The sequence below is a fragment of the Stegodyphus dumicola genome, chromosome 10 (assembly GCF_044657685.1).
Source record: "Stegodyphus dumicola isolate Sdum_Otavi_A_Nest chromosome 10, ASM4465768v1".
NCBI classification, from domain to species: Eukaryota; Metazoa; Arthropoda; class Arachnida; order Araneae; family Eresidae; genus Stegodyphus; species Stegodyphus dumicola.
In genome coordinates, this window is record NC_140777.1 from 95,195,413 (window position 1) to 95,212,817 (window position 17,405).

At 33.0% G+C, this 17,405-nt stretch overlaps 1 protein-coding gene across 2 annotated transcripts in view; it reads right to left on the reverse strand.

Moving 5' to 3' along the window:
- Window positions 1-17,405, reverse strand: part of Strump (WASH complex subunit strump) — a 272,405-nt gene that overhangs the window by 245,043 nt on the left and 9,957 nt on the right. For both annotated transcript variants that reach the window (XM_085825272.1, XM_085825271.1), the window contains exon 2: window positions 12,539-12,645. In XM_085825272.1, the coding sequence (XP_085681398.1) occupies window positions 12,539-12,645 (107 nt within the window). The remainder of the gene's footprint in view (window positions 1-12,538; window positions 12,646-17,405) is intronic.

The following is a 17,405-nucleotide window of genomic DNA, read 5'->3' on the forward strand; positions in this document are numbered from 1 at the left end:
GTTTGGATGGACTCTTCACATGCGCTGTGTACAGGGCAATCCATCTAGAACTGGTGACTTCGTTATCAACAGAATCTTTTCTTTTGGCTTTAAGACGATTCATAGCCAGACATGGCAGACCACGAACCATTTATTCTGACAATGGCACTAACTTCCGAGGAACGTATAACGAAATGTCTAAACTTAACTGGGACATAATAGAGAATGAGGCAAAAATAAAGAGAATAGTATGGAAATTCAATACACCAACAGCCTCCTGGTGGGGAGGTTGGTGAGAACGGCTAGTTCGCATGGTTAAAGAACTTTTAAGACATTCTTTGGGAAAATCGGTTTTATCTTATGAAGAACTGGAAACCTTAATTTGCGATTGTGAGTCAGTAATTAATTCTCGACCTTTAACATATATTTCGGAGAACTCTGAAGATGCTATCCCTTTAACTCCGTCAATGTTTTTAATTGAAAATTGTACTTCGAATGTAGCAGATATAGATAAAATTAACTCTCAGCATTTTTTGAGAAGAATTAAATATCGCACAAAACTTCTTAAAGATTTAAGGAACCGTTTCCGAAAAGAATATTTGGGGCAATTAATAATGAAACAACCACAAAATAAAGTAACACGGTTGCCTAAAATTGGGGAGATAGTCTTAATAGGCGATGATTTCAAAAAACGCTTGTATTGGCCTTTGGGTAAAATTATAGAGAAAATTCCTGGTCGGGATGGCAAAGTTCGAACAGTTAAACTAAAAACTCAGAATGGGATTTTCATAAGGCCCATTCAGCGTATTTATCCACTAGAGATACAAATAGATGAAAATTATTTAGTTGAAGAGCCTAACATTAACGACGATAAGAAAAACGATCAGACTGACATAGAGCATATAAAACAGAAATTCACGTCGTCAGGACGGCTTGTTAAGAAGCCTAATGTACTAGACCTTTTTAATAGGATAACATATGTTTTTGAGTCGTTTGCCACTGACTCAAAAAGGGGGGAGGATGTTGCATAATCAAGAAAATATTGTTAAGAATTTTATTATTACTATTTTTATTATTGTTGTCTATTTTTCAAAAGTGTGTTTTTGTTTTATTATTGTGTGAAGTTTGTAACTACATGTCTTTTCTTGTATGGCAACAACGCTTCTGTAATTCTTCGATTTGTACTTTTGGATGTGTGCCAAGTTTGATGGCGTAATGCTCTGGAGAGAGCGTCGATTGATTGTGTAGATGAAACATGTTGTTCAGAACGTTTTTTCTTTAAAATATGTAAAATAAATGTTTTGTTTTCTGAACTCGGATTATGCAAACGTTATTTAGTTTCAATAGATATTGTTACATTTTATGCCACCAAAAATACTTCTCAAAATTTCACTTTCAAAGACAGAAATAATACTTTTAGCTTTTTCTGTCACTACCCAGGTCTCAGCAGAGAATGTAAGAATGAGTCTGACTAACCTTTTGTAAATTAAAATCTTTGTTTTTCTGCTAGTGAAGTTAGACTTCAAGTATTTTTTTAGACCGAAAAAACATTGGTTAGCATCTGTGACTCTACTACGGATCTCGGGCATTAAATCATTGAGAGTATTAACTTCTCATCCTAAATATTTAAATTTTCTAATAGTATTTTAAGACAGATTCAGCATTTTATTATTATTTGCATTATTTTCTTATTATGAGTATATTCTATACATTATATTACTGTGTTTTTTTGGGGGGGGGAGCACCTAAAAGGTATTTTGCCCCGAGCACTAGTTATGCTCACTATTCCAATGTACCAAAAAAGTTTTTTTTTAATTATTTTGATAAGGTTACTGATAAAACAATTAACAAAAGATTAATCCCTGTGAAAGATTAGGAGAGCTGTATCTATCAACTGCTAAAAGAGCAAGTTTCTGTAATTCAACATATTTTTTAAAAAAATGTTTACACATTTTTTTAGCTTTCTTAACTTTACTTTCAGTTTCATATTTAAAATAAATAAATAAATAAATAAACATCTATCAAATGTTACCTTAAAAAAAAACAAGCGAGTCTCGTGAGCATTAAATACAGCTTATCCATATTTTTTTTAATTTGTTTTCTTACCTTGCATCAACTGTAGAACAGTAAAATATATAAGACTTTTACCTTCTTTGCTATTATGCAAAGTGGCTAGATTTCGGTGTAGAATCTGACGATTTCTCACACAGGCATGAAGATGGACACAACAGGGAAAGGTTGTAAAAGCTCTTTTATTAATCACAACTCTTTAACAGAAAGGCATGAATTTATATGTGCGTATAACAGCACTGACTACTTATGGTGACTACTATTATTCTTTAATCCAACAGACTCACTCAGAAATCTACACCATTGATATACAGGCTAGATGGCCAGAATGCCTAGCTGTTACTATGATTAACAGCTGCAAGGCAAATAGTAAACGTGTGCTTCAATAGCATAATCACGCTCTAGCTAACCTCTTTTCAACCACTTAAATACTCTCATTCTCTCATCTAAATACTCTCATTCACCCACTTAAATACTCTCATTCTCTCATCTAAATACTCTCATTCAACCACTTAAATACTCTCATTCTCTCATCTAAATACTCTCATTCACCCTCTTAAATACTCTCATTCACTTAGTTAACTTGCATTCTGGCGAGGAAATGCCAGAAAAAAACAAGATTTCAGAAAATACACCAAAATTTAAATAACTGATTAGTAAAACTAAGCAGAACCCTACAAATAATACACAATTAAGGACCTGTTTCAGTTCTTCAGAAAATATATGGGACCAGAAGTAAATTCAAATGGTGTACTGGAATAAATGATCCTGCTTAGTTGTTATACGAGATGCAAAAATAACCTAATATAAACGTGAAAATATTTTGGATTTTCTACGCACTCTATTGTAATTGAACAGTTTTTATAACAAATACTATTTCAGCAAGTGTTGATTACATATTTAAAAACTATATACAAAATTCAAACCTGAATTAGCATTAGACTTACAGATAAGTCACAGCTTTAATCTAAAGGTTTTTTTGAGGGGGGCAAGCATTACATGTTAAAAAAAAAATAAGTAAATAAAAACTATGAAAGGCTTCAGACTTTAACAATTGCCCAAAAGAGCTCTTTTAAAGTTTAATATGGTTTATCAGTACAGATTATCAAAATAGATGGTCCAAGTGGAATAGCAAAACATTTTATAAGAAATCAAATGAATATCTAGTCTTACATCAGAAGTAATTCCATTTGAAAAGTGAAAACAGTTATTTATAAAAACATATTAGTAAGTGGAAAATAAAATTATTAACTGCTGCTAATGATTTAAAATAGCTTAGTTGGTTGATCAATAATAGACACAGTGTAAAAGATAAATATATTAGATTTCGCCAATTGACAACAGAATATAAAATTTTATCAAATGTATCAGATAAAATCTTCACTAAACAGTACTTTAACTACAAATTATTGAGTTTATATCACTAACCTATTCCTTCTTTTTCAGTAATTTTACACCTAAAAAAATTAGCAAAGGAAAATTATGCAATATATACTATTCTAAAAGAAGAAGGAAGCTTATAAATGTGGTACTTATTCCTGTTCATTACACAGTAATACCTCAACATATGAGTTATAATTTGTTCCTTGACTCAGCTATAAGTTGATCTATTTGTATTCTGAAACAATATCCCTAAATGAAAAGCATTCAAATACCATTCATTTGCTCCAATCTCCAAAATAACCCCCTCTCGGTCTTTTTTTCGGGGGGGGGGATTACTATGTTTTTAATTATGGAAAAATGCATTGCATTGTACAGAAGATTGATGAAACATTATAAAGCATAATAGAAGCATATAAAAAGAAATAAAATATTTTATAAAGTTATATACTATAATCTATGTACAAAAAACCTCCATCATTCTTTATTGGTATTTGCTACCTATTTCTCCACTATTTCCTTACTTTTGTCTAGAGTAGTGATCTCCAAACCGTTTATTGTGAGCTACTCACAAGGACATTTTCAGTAGATCAAGTTAACTATGTCCGGTTGCCTAACTTTGATTTCTCCACTGAGGTGATGCTGGGGCAAGAAGGCACTGCTACAGCTGTGTTGAAACTGAATGATTTTCAAAACAACTTTTCTGTAAAATCGCTTTCTTCAAACAACAAATATATTTTGCCTCTTGTTCCTAAAGAAAATACCCAATTTTAGTTCAGGTTTGTCTCAAAGTGAAGGCAACGTTCAGCTCCATATATCTGCGTGACATTTTTTTTTTTTTTCGGTATGAAATTTACTAAAAATTTGTACAGAAACAGACTCACTGATGAATACCTGAACAACTGTATTTAAATGGCAGCCACTACCTACTCTCCCAATAATAAAAAACTTGTTGATGACAAGAAAAAGAGTTTCTACCTCCTCATTAATGTTAATCAGTCTATAAAAAGTCAGTTATTACATTTGTTATTTATTACTAACTACACTTCAATTTCTTTCTTATTTACAATTCAATTTAAATTAATTTTTGTTATATACCAGACATGGCCAAACTGCGGCACGCAAGCCGCATACAGCTCTCTGACACCTTAACTGTGGTTCGCGAGCTACTTGCAATCCTTTGCCATTTGAAATGCGACTTGCTTTGAATAAACATAGTTTAATTTTTTAATACAAATGGAATTTGAAATAAAAATCATACAGTGCTATGTTTCTCTATTCACTAATTTAATTTCCGATATATGTAAAAATTTGATTCAAACTGTCCATTGCTGGCTTATGATCAGAGCAAAAAATATGTAAAATTACAAATAATTCCATTTCTGGTAATTACTATTCTGGTTATGTTACTTTTTGAACAGGTAACGGTCATCGGAATACACTAATATGAAGTTAATCAAAAACCCAATGCTAATATTTTTATTTAATTACTCTCCCTAATATTTTTTCTCTCAAGTTATTTTTAATTCAGGCAGTATCTGCTTACATTCAGGGTGACCCCATTGTTCACATAATTTGTAATCCACCCGGAAGATTTGTTATTCGTTGTAGGGCACTACTACTTTTATCCAGTCCTTGAATACTGTGAGTAACTGCTAAAGAAACCTGCTTCGCCTTGCAATCCCTATAGAGCTCTTTAAATCTGTGGAGCAATTTTACGAGAATTTTATTTCTGGTGGAGTGAACCTTTAGCCTCTTACTTGGTTAGGAGACTTGTCTCAATTTTCTGTGAAACTCCTTCAAAATTAATTTCCCATCCCTAAGCAAGTCAGGCAATTTTAAGCAATTGCTTCACAGATTTCACAACAATGCACAGTAACATGCTTAATGACCACTTTTCCTATATGAAACTCTATCTTTTGTGATAATTCCTTGGTTGTCCTAGACAGAGTTCATAATTTATTTCCCCAATGCTGAAGTATTTGGAGCTGTGGGAAGAATCACTGGCTTGACAACAATTTAAATTTCAGTCAAAATCTTTAATTTCCAGTTTATCAAATATTGTTATTCTAGATAGAAGTCTTTCACCTTAATCATCAAAATCTTCATTTCAATTACATTGTAACAAGCAATGAGGGATCAACAGAACAGAAACATCTCTCTTCTCCAAAGTTTCTGTCAAAATTGGCATATTGATATTGGTGAAATCTCTTTAGTTTGTGATATTTTCTGGTATTTTTCGATTTCTTGTTTCATAACCTTCTTTCTTTCTACCTTGCACTAGGTTAGAGGTATTTTGCTGCACTAGGCTAGAAGCACTATGTTACAGTTGCCGGTAAATATCGCACTAGGTTAGAGGCATTTCGCTGCTTGGCATATCTAAAAATTTTCATCCCTTAGTACTGCTGCTCTGCAGCTGCACCAGTTGCCCCGGCTCTGATGCCAGCATTACATTTCCTTTAATCTGTTGATAGTTTCCTAATTTTCAATCATTATATTCGTCTGCCACGTCCTTCACTAAAGCTTAGTAGATAAATGAAAAGTTGTACAATCATCCACTGTTTGATCACTACAAATTTCAGACAATAATGTGAAATTTTGCTCCCATAAACATTTATTTTTAAAGTCTGATTTATTTTTTAAAGTATCCTCTGTCTACAAACTCTATTTGAGAATTATTTTCTGTACACAGGTTAGGTAATCCAATGGAAAGTTGTACTATATATTCATATATAATCGGCTGACAATAACTTATTTTAAACTTCTTTCTATTTATTTTACTTAGAAATCCAAGACGAGATGTTAAGTCATTTGACAGCCTTCATGGGTCCAGCAGTTAAAATATGGTGGGTTCGTACATTTATTTGGCAAGAGCTTAGGAACTTAATTATTGTGAAGATGTCTGCCATGTTACAAAAGGCCTCCACATCAAACATCTGCACATGTCCATAGAAATATGAAGAGTTACAGATTCATGTTATATCTGCATTTGTGAAATAAATTCATTATAGTGACAGGTATGTTTTCTTTCTGTAATATTAGTTTTGTTTTGCAATGTATTTGAAAAACAGCTAAAAATTAAACTGCTAGGTTAAAGAGTTCGTCTGGCAGTCAGACAGAATATGTGCTCGACGAAGTATTTATACAGCCCGACATGAACTACTACATTTATTAGCAATAAATTATATATCTCCAGAAATCACTGTAACGATTCAAGAGGTGGTTTTGAGAGTTTTCAATGATGTGCCTAAACTTCGTTATCTATGTCCAAAATTATTGGAGTGATTTGAGAGATAGTTTCAAGAATTTTCAATGATGTGTAGTGTACTGATTACTTAAAAATTCTGGTAGATTCCGTTGGATGCTACGCTGAAATACTGTATCTGTCACAGCTGTCATGAGAGATACTGATTATTCAAACCTTTCTAAAAACTGTTCATGAGCCAAAAAAAAGATTCATTTTTCTTTTAAATAATGATTTGCAATTTACTGAAATAACATTTTTTATGTAATTGTAGATCAATGAATATGCTTCCGATTCATTTTACTTCTACTAAAATAAAACAATAATAGTTATAAATGGAGAGGTATAAAGGAAATCAGAAGAAACTACTTTGTTTCTGTACCTGAAGAAAAAAACTCTCAGTTACCCAACAGAGTTAGAAATGTTCATTTTTTTGGGGGGACTTAACTTTTCTAAACACAAAACAGTAGATATAAGATGTATTTATTCGTCAAAATAGTAGATATAAGATGTATTTATATTTAATCATATAAATCACATATTCATTAATTGATTTCAAAAGTACCTATCTCATAATTTTTTAAACGCTATAAATTTGGACTTTTGGCTCTGGAAAGTTCAAAAAATCTATCATGCAGCTCCCATCGTCTTAAAATTTGGCCATCCCTGTTATATACAGTTTAATTAAAATTGATTTAATTTATAGAAATTTAAGTTGATAAGCAATAAGCAAATATAAGATTTTTTAAAAATAAGTTGTATATAAGTAAATAAATTGTATATAAGTAAAATATATATAAGTAAATATTGTATATAAGTAAAGAAGTTGTAAAATAAGTAGTTATTTTGGGTAGCTCACAGTAGGATTTAAAAATGGCATGGTAGCTCAAAAGCTTCATAAATTTGGTGTCCACTAGTCTAGAATGCGTTTCAACAGAAACTTGTCCAAGAAAGATTGTTTCATTCTCATTTTAAATTTTTTTCTGAAATGTTAAACAATTGTTACTGAACAACACTGTTATTTTTTTCTATGCTCTTTTTCAATGAACTTGGCAATTACTTCTTACTTTTCTAGGATGTCCTTAATTTCAGCCGAAGAAATAGATTCTCTAACCTTACCCACTGATTATTAATTTCCTCCGAAACCTTTTTATACTCCTCAATCTGTAATTTATTTAACTCCTTGGTCAAAAGGATTTCTTTTAAGGGTTCAGATTTTAATATTTCAAAATACCATTCGAGCACAACCTCAGACCCCAATTTCTTCTGTTCAGAGTTAAAAGTAAATTCCATTTCACCTTTCAGGTGTTTTAAACCAGTGTTTCTCAACCAATGGTCTGCAGATTTGGCGGTTATTTTTGTCTTCATGATTTATTCATGAGAAAAAATTGTGCCAATAGGTCGAATTATTAAACTTACCAGTCTGCAAGAACATACTGAAATATTTTACCGGTCCTTGGAGTAAATCCAGTTGAGAAGCACTGTTTTAAACCAGCCTTTCTTGAATGTCTCTTCAGATTTATTGTTTGAAGATGCAGCAAACTGACATATATAGTTTATGCCTTCTCGACTACCTTGGTCATGTTATCTCCCTTGAGCTCCTTGCCTTCAGTCACACCAAAAGCAGCTTCTCCATCTTTTTATCAAATGAAATCCACTGCTTTGAAGTTGCAATGCACTTGGCTGTCATTATAGTCTTTATTTTCTCCTTCTGCTGCAATACCAAGTACACAGTAGCAATCCATGCTCGTACAACTTGGTCAAGTTGGATACATGCATACCTTGCTTATATTTATCAGTGATTTCATGCTTTAATTCTAGGGACATCATCTGCTCCTTGATAATATTTACTTTCTTAGTAATGATTGTTATTAATATATCTTAAAAATAATTATAAATATATATTTATATTAATTACAAGTATATCATAATAATAATGGCAATGGTCATGTGAAGAATGCGAGACTGAATTCACAAAATATTACAGATGCATTTAGTACAAGGTAACCACGCAAACTTAATGAGTGAGTTTGCATTTTGCTTTGTTTACAAGTAGCAACTAGTGGTGGTGCAGAAAACCTCTTGCTTGGGCTCATATCTCAAATTCTACCTGTCTCCAGATACAGACATTTGCTCAAACACCAACTCATACCTCAAAAGATCCCTCACAGGTACAACTATTTTCATTTCTCACATTCCCCATTACAATCTTGTTAATTATAACAAATGCAAATTTTTTTTCATTAAGCTATACAAAATAAATCTGCAACCGAAAACTGTAGGGTGTTTATCTTTGGTACCCCCAAAAATTTATTACAATTAGTGGCAGGAAAAAGACTGAACGAAGATTAACACTGCAAAGATAAAATACAGAGAAATACTAGGTATATAGTTTCACAATATAATACTATTCATGCCTCAGCATTAAAAGCACAAAGTTAAATTTACATATAGCTACAGCAAAAAATTCATGAAAATATATTAATATTCTGTCCAGAAAATTTGTAGACAAGGGGCATACAAATATTTTTGCCTTTTTCAGCTATATTTATATAGGTCTTAAAAACAGTTCCTTCTGTTAGTCATGAATTTTTTGGCAACACAGTTTACATTATTAGAAGAAATGGTGCAGGTATGGCTCCGTCTAGTCTTTAAGCTGTTTTCCTGAACTCAAACTATTTCAGTCTTGATATTTTTATGCTTCCAAAATTCTACTATCCTATTTTGACTTTTAAAATCAAAAACCAGCCACATAAGGGCAATGCAGACTTAAATGGTTCCAGCACAATATTTGAATCATGAACTAAGACTAAATTCCATAATAAATAATGCATTTTGGGATGGTCTTTAAACACCTCTTGTTTCTAATTTCTCAAAGAAAATCTCATGAACAGCCCTTTTAGCTCTATAGCAATCATTTTAATAGTTAAGTGTTATCAAGCTACACATAAAGACAATACTCAAAATAATATATTATCAGAGCATATACAGTTCAAGCACCATCCTACAATCATATTTTCTTTACCCTCTTGGAAATGCTTAACCTACTTGGTTGATGTTGATTGCTATATCATAAACTCTTCATAGCAGCATTTTATATACTTTGGTTCCATTCTTTTCAAACATTGGCGATAAATTTTACAGAACTTATTACTTCATTACAACACTGCTCTTAACTCCATAAAAAATTTTAGAATCTGCATAATAAACATCTAATAAATTAAAAATTAACTTGCATCGAAGAACACCTCATTGTGGTCATCACTTTCCACTTACAAACAAAAGAAAAAACATCAGTCCACAAATTATCTAGCTAAACTATGTGCACCTTAACCCTCTGAGTAGCCCGGGTTTTTGGATCTGTAATGAAGATTTGTATTCAAACAGCCTTTATTAACTAAATTCATACATGTACTTAATTCACTCTCTATTTTCATAAACTTACATTCATTAAGATGACATTTATATTTATCTTAAATTATAAGATAATATAAAACAAGTGACAAAAAATCTCATGACTGGATAAAGCCAGTCATGCCGCTCAGAAGATCAATAAAAAAAAAATCGATGAAATGCTAGGTCTTGATATGCTTTTTCTTTTTAGGTTTAATTTAAGGATTCTTTTATCGAAAGATATTTTATTAAACAAATTGTCAGTAATTTTCAGTAAATGAGTATGCTATCGAATATTATAAATAGACATCTACGAAAATTTTTATTTGTAGCTGCTCAAAAATCAGCAAAACTTTCCTTCCAAGGAAAAAATCTTACGAATGTCCTGATTATTTTTCCTTTTACAGTATTATAATCTGTAAATAATTTACTGAATTCTAGACCTCCAGTCAAACCAAGTTTAGTGAAAAACATTTGGTACTGTTCTGTTATCAGAACGGGATTCAGAAACAGAATGTATGTGTTCATGTATGCAAGTATAATATGTGAGCACAAATGTATGTATGTGTATACACTGGTGTGCAAAAATTAAGGACGAAGTCAAAAAATTAGCATATCAGCTGAACGAAGAGGCAGAGCGGACAGAAAGACCAAACCAGGAGATTAAGTAAGGTGATGTACGGTAGCACATGCGCAGATATGCAGGTAGACGTAATGGGGGAGTGTATGAGTAGTATAAAGCATGTTGTCGGTATAAGATCAGTATTTTTGGCAAAGAGATTGCACGCCGTATAGCAGTTAAAATCACACCGAGTTGCTGCCTCAGCGAGAAATGGTGAATAATCAATCTGTTAGACGACATCTGGATGCTTTTACCCGAGGTCGAATCATTGGGAAGTTGGAGGAAGGCCGCAGTGTGACAAGTGTGGCTGCAGAGTTTGGAATTGCTCACAGCATCGTTTCACGACTTTGGAGACAATTTCAAACTACAGGAACAGCTATCCGGGGGTTTAGTAGTGGTCGTCCACGAGGAACCACACCCGCACATGACCGGTATATTGCCTTACAGGCCAGAAGAAACAGACAGCGGGAGAAATCGCTAGACACACGACACAGGCGACTGGACGACCGATATCGCGTTTTACTGTGGCCAGAAGACTGCACGGTGGTGGTCTGTTTGCACGAAGCCCTGTACAGTGTGTACCTCTAACGCCTGCCCATCGGAGAAGGTGTTCTCTGTGGTGCCGGGAACATCGAAATTGGAGAGAAAATGAATGGGGAAGAGTACTCTTTACAGATGAGAGCAGATTCAGTCTCAGTAGCGATTCTCATCGCATACTCATCTGGAGAGAGCGGGGAAGCCGCAATTATCCCTCGAACATCATTGAAAAAGACAGGTATGGAGGTGGCGGTGTTCTCGTTTGGGGAGGCATCATGCTTGGTAGTCGTACAGACCTTCACATCTTCGACGCAGGTTCAGTCAATGGGACCCGTTATTGTAACGAGATTCTTCTTCCATATGTGCGTTTTTTTAGAGGTGCTATGGGTCCGCAGTTCCTTTTCATGGACGACAATGCACAATGTCATCGCACAGTAGCTGCCGAACAGCTCTTAGAGAGTGAGGATATTGAACGTATGGATTGGCCGGAACGATCTCCGGATCTCAATTCCATCGAGCATGTATGGGATTTTCTAGGCAGACGCTTGGCAGCTCGTATCTTACCACCAGTAACGATTCCAGAGCTTTGATTGGCGCTGCAAGACGAATGGGCAGCAATGCCTCAACAACTCATTGACACCCTCATTCTCAGCATGGGCAGACGCTGTGAAACCTGCCTAGCAGTCAGGGGAGATCATATTCCCTATGATCAGGGAATATGATCTATTCAGGGGAGATATAAAGACCGGATGTTTCTTGCTGGACACCCATCACAGGGATGTTTCGGCCTTCAGTCGCATAGCGCTCCATGCTACTTTTTTAATAAAGCTTCTTTTTATCCCTCTGATTTCTCTTTTAGTAAGTGTTGCTTACATTACTCATGTCCTTACGTATTGGGGATCTTACTGTATTAAATGCGTTGATTTGGAAAGCTTTTGTACAAAGTTATATTGAAAAAAACCGTCTCGTCCTTAATTTTTGCACACCAGTGTACATATACACATATATACATGCACATACATTCATACATTTCTGAATCCAGTCCTAATAACAGAACGATACCAAACATATTTCTGATTTCATCCTGGATCATAAAAATACAAATTTTTAGATATGCAATTAATATTGCTATAAAATAATACTAAAATAATGCAAACTGAGGAGAAACTAAATAAATAAATCATAATTACTAATAAGAATAATACACTATAAATCATAAAATTTTACAGAAAAGAAATTTACGAATTCTTATCTCAAAAGAAAATGCATTTGATTACATGTTAGCAAATGAAATAACTAATTTTACATCATACCTTCCTAAATCAGTAATATATTTATGAACACTTTCAAATGCTAAGTAAAATCTTGTCAAAATATCAATGTAATTTTCTTTAAATTCTTCATCTCTATCTTGGAGTTGCTAAAAACAAAGAACAAAATTCTTTATACTGCCATAAAAGCAAAACAAAATTTTATATATATATATATATATATATAATGTACGAAATTTAGAGCTAATATTTCACAAAGATGAAAATTTTGAAATTCATAATTAATAAATTTCAAATAATCTAATAAAGGCTACAAAGAATTTAATAAATGTAAAAACCAAAACTTCTAAACTTACCAATACACCAATTCAAAAAATTTCCTTACAGAAATCAAAGGAAAAAAGAACATAACAGAAGAGTTGGGTAAAAGATCCAATTAGAACTTGTACTTTAAATAAAGATAATTGTATTTTGTTAAAAGAACTGAAACTGAAAGTGAATAATTAAAGTACTTCAGTGGAAAAGTTAATCAAAATGTTACTTTTAAACATACACTGGTTATCATAAATTAAGGAAAAATTACAAAAATCATGATTACTGAAAAAGTTACATGTAGAATTTTATGAAACTTACCCACAATATACAACACATAGTAAGGTATCAAATAACATAAAAAGAAATAACAATACAATTATGGTGGTATAGAAATTAGCACATGTATAAAATGAACAAATCAAAGATGTCAGTTTGCTACAGTAAAAGTACCTTCAATATGGAATACAATCGCCTCTAGAAGCAACACAGCACATACAGCGATGTGTGATGCTTTCAATTATGCGGTCTATCATTTCCATAGGAAGCGAGAAACATTGCTTTTGCAAATTAGCTGCAAGTATGGCAAGGGTCTGAGGGGGTGGATTGAGAGCAGCTAGATGTCTCCCTAAGGCATCCCAAACGTGCTCGATAGTATTCAAGTCCAGGGATCGAGCTGGCCACTCCATGCGCATAATTGTTTCCTGTTGAAGATAATCATCTACGATGCGAGCCCTTTGTGGTCTTGCGTTGTCGTCCTGTAACAAGAAAGCATCACCTATTGCCCCAGCATATGGGCGCATATAAGCATCAAAGATGTCATCTCTATAAATATGAGCATTCACGGTTCCCCTTGGAAAGACATGGAGGTCTGTGCGTCCACCCAAAGAGATGCCACCCCAAACACAGACACTGCCTCTTCCATATGCATCTCTTTCACGGATGTTTGACGGATGATAACGGGTTCCACGTTCTCTCCATATCAAATAACGCTTACTATTGCTTTCTAGATTAAACCTGGACTCATCCGTAAAGAGAACAGCCCTCCATTGATCAAGTGTCAAGTGGACATGTAGTCGTGACCACTGCAAACGGTCTCTCCTATGGCATGACATGAGCAGCACGCAAATGGCTGTTCGCCTCGCATACAGACAACCTTCGTGAACCCTTCTATTCACATTTGATATTGACACCCACCTTCTGGTGGCTACAGCAAGGGAGGATCTAAGAAGAGTCGGACTATTCCTGAGTGCACATAATGTCAAATATCGGTCATCGGTGCTCGTCGTAGCAGTTGGCCGTCCTTGGCTGAACCTCCTAGGTGCTGAATCTGTGATTTGATATTGCCTCCAAAGTCTATGAACCACAGAAGGACTCTCATTTAGCCATCTGGCCACTTCTGCTTGACTTTGTCCTGCCTCTAGTCTCCCAATGGCTTTCTGTTGCAGTTCTGCAGGCAAATGATGCCTGGAGATCATTGTTGCGAATTGGCTATCTCAGACTTCTGATGTCACTATCACAGTGAAGTATGTGGGCTTGCTCTCAAACATGGACTTTTATGCTCCTCACAGATGACGTATTCTGAGTGCAGTGCCACTAATTTGCATATCGCAGTTTTACTCAGCTACTCTTACTTGACAACATATTCAAATTTTACACGGTTTGGCTTATTTTTGAGGGAGTTATCGCCATTTTTGCGATTTTTCTGTAATTTATGATAACCAGTGTACATCACATAATCCAAAGTATTTTAAACTTTGGTGAAATAATAAAACTTAGGTGAAAAAAATTCAATTAAAACTGGTACTTTAAATAAAGAAAATTTTATTTTGTTAAAAATGTTGTTTCTTTCAAAAATTGTTTTGTAATATTATATACATATATATATATATATATGTATGTGTGTGTGGACGCATCATTTATATGTCTTTCACGAGACCATTCACAAAAGACTTATAAATGAGAAATGAAATTTTAATTTACAGAGTAAATCAAATGTATTAGCTACATAGTTTTGATACTACTAACCTTCTACTGATATTACATAATTTTATTATTGCATATTCAATTTAAAATATTAATTATGTTCAAACAATTTTAAAATTAATATTTTTAATAAATATTTAATTTTTAATCTAAACAACTTAAGCAAATTTTTATATTTATTAAAATATATTAATACGAATTTAATATTTTAAAAATCATAAGATGTAAATATATATTAATATTTATGTAAAACTGAGTAGTTATATAAAATAGTAGTTACATAAAGCTGGAAAAAGTCATATATTTATTTAAATTATCATCTATCTTTTTTTTGCCAAGAACATTTTAAAGCAAATATTTAAATTTACTTGAAATGTCCTCACTTGTCATCTGACGTGTCTCTTGATACTGAATTTTAAGCAAAGCACTATGAATCGAATTTAGTTCTTGAAATGTTTTTTCACTTATATTAATATATACACACGATTTTTCTGAGGGATAAAATTTTGAAAAGAAAGCAGGGTTATTTCTTCATTTTCGTCATCATCCACATTATTTAAATGTTCTTCTCATAACATGTTTTATATCAGTTCAACTGTGAATAAAGTCTGATGTTATTATATCAGCATCGCAGTTTACTTATTTCTCGATTGTGACATCTAATCACAGTAGCTTTGAAACTTCCCCATCTATAATCGTAATTTCTTCATTATTTTCATCTTCAACACATTCATTTGACTCAAAAGTCTGATTTGACTCATTAAGTTTTATTAAAGGAGGATTTTTGAGGTCTCAAAAATCCTCCTTTAATAAAACTTATGAGTCAAATCAGACTTTTGAGTCTCAAAAATCCTCCTTTAATAAAACAATTTTTAGTTGTTTGCGGTTTTACTTGAAGTCATGTAAGTAAAATCATATTCATAGTTTCAAGAATATTTAAATTTTTCTGTGTATTCCCTGTAGTTATATTTTGAGGGGCTATTAAAATCAACCCTTGCCTGTTGAACATTTTCAAATTCTTAAATGACACCCAAATCCAAAGGTTATACTGTACTAGTGCAACATCCCGGGAACAAAACGGCCTTTACATTTTGCAAGAAATCTGTCATTTAAGGATGGGCAGTAAGCTGATCCACAAAAAGTAGAATTTCACCTTTTGTTTCCTCATAGTTTTTTCTATTTTCATAAACCATTTTGTAAAAATATTCGTAGTCATCCAAGCTTTCTTTTTGCTTTATATTCTCACATCAGAGTCTTAACATGTTTAAAGATCCTTGGTTTTGTGACATTCCTGTAATTAAAGGAGTAATTTTTTCTGAAACATCAGCATCTGCACAAAGTAAAATAATGAGACACTCTTTACTTTGATTAATTACATTTCTCACTCGTGGTTAAATTGGTCACCTTCAAAAGCTAGATTCTGGTAGGTATAAGTTTAAAGAAAAGAGCAGTTTTATCAATATTATAGATGTTTTTGTAAATGTTTTAGTTCATATCCATCTATTTTGGTAGATAAATTCTTAAAATACACTTCAACCAACTCACCAAGCAGTCCTTTTTGATTTTGCATTTACTTTATGATATGAGATCACAATTTAAATTTAAACAATCATCCAGTTAAAAAGCAAGCTTCCTTCACATTCAATCAAAGAGCTATGACACTGAATGAAAAGTTTTTGCAAAATGGCTTTGACCTCAGGATTCATAATCTTGAACATGTAATTTATCTGTAGCCAACTGTTTGCAAATTTTTCTTCTTCAACTTTGCTTCTATCATAAACAAACCATTTTCAGTGTTAGCTCAGGAATATCTAGTTTCTTTGTTAATTCAGCTTTTGCCAAACCAGTATTTCTCATCAAGTTCTTTTAAGATTTGAATTTTATCTTTTAATGAGATTATCTTTCGCTTCCATAACGTTTTGTCTCAGTTAATAATGCTCCGCTTAAGTTTACTTAACACAGCACTCTATTCAGGGGGAAATCTATTTTTCCTTCCTAGTACCCCCCCCCCCCTCTATTCATAAACTGGTTTTCAATTCCTGTACCAGACTGTAATGTCTCATGCCTTTGCTTCCTTTTCCTAGCCCTATAACCTCGAAAAATACTCAAACAGCGTGACTGTGAAATGCAAAACTAATGTAGTAAGTCAAGCAGAACCGGGACCAAGATGAAATGACGTATAAATGTCGCTCTACTGTATATACATTAATCCTCTGAGTGGCACAGGATTTTAGATCCGTCATGAAGACCAGTATTTAAACAGCATTTAATAATTGAGTTTGTATAATTACTTATTTTAGTGTGTATTTTTATAAACTTACATTCATTAAGATGATATTTACATTATTAAAGAAAGTAAGAAAGCAAAATATCTTAAATTAGAAGCTAATATATGACCAGTAGCCAAACTTCTGATGACCGGATAAAGCCGGTCATAACATTTAGAGGGTAAATGACGCTGAGATAAAAGAGAGAAAGAAGATATATATCCTCATTCTGATATTTGAGAAAGTTCCAGACCTTGATGAGAAATATTGGTTTGGCAGTTAGGCATAATCACAAAATTTTTTTAAAGATATGCTCTTCAACTACTCCTAAAATATGCAGAAAT